General features: G+C 36.1%; 1 protein-coding gene across 1 annotated transcript; it reads left to right on the top strand.

Moving 5' to 3' along the window:
- Positions 1-1,285: 1,285 nt before the first annotated feature.
- LOC145040887 (uncharacterized) lies at positions 1,286-2,317 on the top strand. The gene is made up of 2 exons (XM_078988775.1): positions 1,286-1,619; positions 1,818-2,317. Exons 1-2 carry the CDS (start codon positions 1,286-1,288, stop codon positions 2,315-2,317), a joined length of 834 nt encoding a protein of 277 aa, XP_078844901.1.
- Positions 2,318-5,112: the final 2,795 nt, after the last annotated feature.

Genomic DNA, 5,112 nt, shown 5'->3' with positions numbered 1-5,112 from the left:
ATAAAGAGAGCATATATTTCATTTGAGGTGCACGATCATGGGGAAGGTATGCAGCTTAATTATTGATAGTGGTAGTTGTACTAATGTTGCATACACAGCTCTTATCAATAAACTCAATATTGTAACCACATCTCATCCGAATCCATATAAGCTTCAGTGGTTAAATCAAGGATCCGACGTGAAGGTAACCAAGTAGGAGCTACTCTCATTTTCTATTGGTAAATCTTATCAAGATCAGGTTCTTTGTGATATTATACCTATGGATGCATGCCATATGTTTCTTGGATGACCTTGGCAATAGGATAGACAAGTTTGGCATGATGGTCATCAAAACACCTACTCTTTTGTCATGAATAAGAAGAAAGTAATCCTCGAAGCACTACCATCTACCTTGATGCAAAAGAAAGAACCAAAGATGGTTACTTAAGTAGAGAAAAATCTATTTATCAATGAAGCACGAATGGAGAGAGTTATATCCAAAGGAAAATCGGTTTATGTTTTGTTGTTAGTAGAAAACAAATTTGAAGATGTTCCTTTGCCCGTTGCTGTCCGTCCGCTTCTGGAAGAGTTCAAAGATGTTTTTCGTTCTGATTTACCTCAAGAATTACCTCCACTAAGAGGTATTGAGCATCACATCGATCTAATAAACCAGCCTACCGATGTGACCCGCAAAAGACTCGAGAACTACAATGTCAAGCCCAAGAGCTCGTTGACCGTCGCTACATGCTTGAAAGCATGAGTCCTTGTTCTGTTCCAGCTTTATTGGTTCCAAAAAAAGATGGAACCATGAGAATGTGTGTTGATAGTAGATCCATCAATAACATCACATTCAAATACCGCTATCCTATTCCAAGATTGGATGATATGCTAGACGAACTTCATGGTACTAAATTGTTCTTGAAAATTGATCTTCAGAGTGGATATCACCAGATCCGGATGCGTGAAGGAGATGAATGGAAAACCACATTCAAAACAAAAAGTACGTTGTATGAATGGTTGGTAATGTCATTTAGACTTTCCAATGGTCCTAGTACTTTTATGCGGTTGGTGGATGAGGTTGTTAGACCATTTCTGGGTGATTTCGTTGTTGTATACTTGTATACAACCAAGGTGTCGAAGAGCACACTCAACTTTTGAGAAGAGTATTTGAAGTGTTGAGAAGCCAGAAACTCTACGGGAAGTTGGAGAAGTGTGATTTCTTTTCTCCCAAGGTGATCTTTCATGGTTATGTTGTATCTAAAGATGGAATTTCGGTGGATGAATCAAAGGTGGCAGCAATAAAATCATGGCCAGTACCCGTGAATCCAACAGAGGTAAGGAGTTTTCATGGCCTTGCTTCATTTTACAGGAGGTTTGTCAAGAATTAAGCACTATTGTTGCACCTCTCACTGAGTGTATCAAACAAGGCTCTTTTGAATGGAATCGATCTGCCCAGAATGCATTTGAGAAAATCAAAGAATGTTTGTGCAAGTTGCCTATTTTGGCCCTTCCAGATTTCAACCAGGTATTTGATGTTGAATGTGATACAAGCGAAGTTGGTATAGGGGCTGTTTTGGTACAAAATAAACGCCATATCGCTTATTTCAGTGAGAAATTGAATGAATCTAAGAAGAACTATAGTACATATGACAATGAGTTTTATGATATTGTTCGTGCTCTAGATCACTGAAGCCACTACTTAAGGCCTAAACAGTTTGTCCTTCACTATGATCATCAAGCTTTGAAGCATATCAATGGTCAAAACAAATTGAATCTAAGACATGCAAAATGGGTAGAATTTCTCCAATCCTTTAAATTTGTTTCAAAGTATAAAACAGGAAGTTCTAACAATGTTGCAGATGCCTTCTTAAGAAGATATGCCATGCTTACTATCCTTGGGGCAAGAGTGCTAAGGGAGCTACTAATTAGAGAAGCGCTTGGAGGAGGGTTGGCTGGTCATTTTGTAATCAACAATACCCTTGTTGTGTTGCAGGAACATTTTTATTGGCCACACATGGAAAGCGATGTTACCGCTCTCATTGCTACATGTGCAACCTGTTATCAAGCTAAAAGCAAGTTCCTTAAAGGCTTTTATACGCCATTACCTGTTCCTTCTCAACCATGGAAAGATATTTCTACGTATTTCATTATGGCTTTGCCTCATACGCAACGCAGGAAAGATGCTATAATGGTTGTGGTAGATCGTTTCTCTAAAATGGAACACTTTGTCCTGTGTCACAAAACTGATGATGCCATTCATGTTGCTGATTTATTTATCAATGAAATTGTGCGTCTTCATGGAGTCCCCAAAACCATAGTTTCTGTGTCAAGTTCTTAAGCTATTTTTAGAAGTCGTTATGGAAGTTATTAGGCACAAAGTTACTGTTCATCACTGCCTATCATCCACAAATGAATGGATATACAGAGGTAAGCAATCAAACTCTCACAACCTTGTAAGAAGTCTGGTGAGCAAGACCTTGAAAGATTGGGATGTTAAACTTTCTTTTGCTGAGTTTACTTATAATCGATCCGCAACTTATGCTACCGGATGCACACCATTTGAAGTGAACTATGGAGTGAATCCTCTCACCCCTATTGATCTCATACAACTACCTAAGGGTAGTCAAGTTCATTTTGAGGCAACGAATCGGGCCAAAGAAATGCAGAAAATTCATGAGCAAGTCAAAGCAAAGATTGAGCACGTGAATGACTTGTACAAGAAAAAGGCCAACAAGCATCACAAGAAGGTTCTTTTTGAACCTGGGGATCTCGTATGGCTACACTTAAGGAAGGAAAGATTTCCTTCAAAGAGGAAGAACAAGTTAATGGCAATAGGAGATGGACCCTTTAAAGTACTCGAAAGGATTGGGGATAATGCTTACAAACTAGAGTTACCGGGGGACACAAACATATCAACAACTTTTAATATTGGAGATCTTTCTCGTCATTTTGAAGATGGTCCATTGGAAAATTTGAGGGAAAATCCTTCCCAACCAGACGAGGTTGATGCAGGGGCATCCATGTTATTTTCAGCTAATACCAAATCAGCCCATTTCATGTCTCCAACTCACCTTAGGCTTGAATCAGATTCTTATTTTGGGTTTAAAACAGTTCAAGGAAGAAGTATCATTTTCTGGCAGCCCAATAAAGCTAAAGAGTCTCCATAATCAGCCCCATTATTGTTTTAAATGGTTCTTTAATTGTCTTTTTTATTGTTTTCCAACTTCTGGTCTTTCACTAGACTTTTCATTTTCCTAGAGTTATGTTTCCTTTAGTTTTTCAGCCGTATATAAGGAGCTCTAAGTTGTAGCAGCAAAATCATCTTTTGAATAATGAATTTACCATAGCGTGTAAAGCTATTTTTGAGTGTTCACACATGAAAGGAGTCGATTCTTGTTTGTTAATAGTGTGGTGTTGTTGCATCATCACTATTAACATCAACCATCGCCAATTTGGTTGATCTTGGTAGTGTTTAATTACTTTATCCTTGATCTAATTAGGTTGTCTACCCTATCCCTGTTACAACCTTTCTTTTATCCCATTTCACCCACTTACGTATCAGATGGCCAAGTGGGTTGAAAGATACATATAAGATAAGAGCTTAAGCTTACTTTGATGCCAAATGTTTTTTCTAGATAACCCCCCAGGCATGGTGAATAGTTTCCAAGACTAGAGTGGTTTTCATGATTGATGGAACGTATGTGCAAACACCATGTGGGATTTGGAAGGTATAACTTGATGAATTGGCTCTGTTCATACCAATCCTTAACGACAATGCATGTACTATTATATGCAATGTTGGAGTAGCAAACACAACAACAACTGAGGGTAAAGTTATGAGTACATTGGGTCATGTCAGTTATGTTTGTAGAAAACAAGATACTTGCCATGGGTTTATTGTTGAATATATAGACCAATAAATAGGAATTATTATAACAACAATTACAAAGGCGATTAAGAGGAGAGTAATTTTTAATGATGACAATGAAGATAAATATAATTTAATAATATTATAGTAATGAATGAAGTAAATAAAATTAGTTAGAAATATGAATAATGAAATGTAACTAAATGAACAAGCTCTAAAGATGAATAATATTAATTGAGCTTAATTGTGTTGGTTATGTGATGTATACAACCCCATGATATGTGAGTTTTTGAATGCAAGTCTTCATGATGTTTTGTTCGACCGACTTGGGATATGTATGCTCCATAACATGATACAACTCACTTAGCATATGCTGACACTTGTTTCTTTGCTAGTTATTTGCCTTGTATTGGAACATGTGGCGTGATATGAGGAATTAGCAAGTATGAGGACCTTTTGGGGTAGTTATATTAGATTATTATTATTAACGATGCCACTTTGACCTGTTGTTGAGTTTTATCTATCTAAGTTTTAAAGACTTCCTGATTTTTGGTTTAATTTGGAACTTTTGAAAGTGGTTGTTTTTATGTTAAAGTTTTTTTAATAAACTAAAAATTAGACTTTCGTTGTATTTTTCTGTTAAAATATTTTTTAAAAATAAAAAAAATTGGATGAAAAATCATGATGTTACATTCAGATATCTCAAGATACAAAGAACAACACCTCGATGAATAGTAGAAGGAGCAATGACAAACTAATCACATGAACTGCATGAGTTATATCAGATCAAGTGACAGTAAGATAAACCAACTCTCATTGGTGGTTTGGTATTGACTTGGATCTGATAAGGAGACATCGTCAACTTGGAGAATACCTATCAGTAGTCAACAAAACAGCATCAACAATCCTACTTTTCATAAGACGATCACAATAAAAAGATCATAAATATACTTTGTATGTGACATAAGAAATAACATCGAGCCTAAATTTGAAGTTCAGACTCGACTCATGAAATACTCGATACTATCGAGCTCGGTTCGGCTTGAATAAAATTGAAAAAAAAAGCTAAAATCATCTAAAATTAAAACATTTCACATACTTTTACTTTGTTCAAAATAACAAAAAATTCACAATAAACCATATAATGTCAATATAGCATCAACCATCTATATCATTGCATTTTTTATACATCCAAAATACGAAAAAGAAACATTCTCAAAAGTTTTAAAGTGCAAGTTAATTTCTTACTCCGTAATCGGTACCTG

Source organism: Lactuca saligna, chromosome 4 (assembly GCF_052625555.1).
Source record: "Lactuca saligna cultivar CGN05327 chromosome 4, ASM5262555v1, whole genome shotgun sequence".
In the NCBI taxonomy this organism is placed as follows: domain Eukaryota; kingdom Viridiplantae; phylum Streptophyta; class Magnoliopsida; order Asterales; family Asteraceae; genus Lactuca; species Lactuca saligna.
Note: the sequence above shows the minus strand (reverse complement) of the source record. Positions and strands in the feature narration are given on the sequence as shown.

Excerpts from the sequence above, each read along its gene's own strand:
- LOC145040887 (XM_078988775.1), top strand. The coding sequence starts at position 1,286 with ATGGCCAGTACCCGTGAATCCAACAGAGGTAAGGAGTTTTCATGGCCT. Across the intron at positions 1,620-1,817 it reads TGAATCTAAGAAGAACTATA|GAAGTTCTAACAATGTTGCA; the intron begins GTACATATGACA and ends AGTATAAAACAG.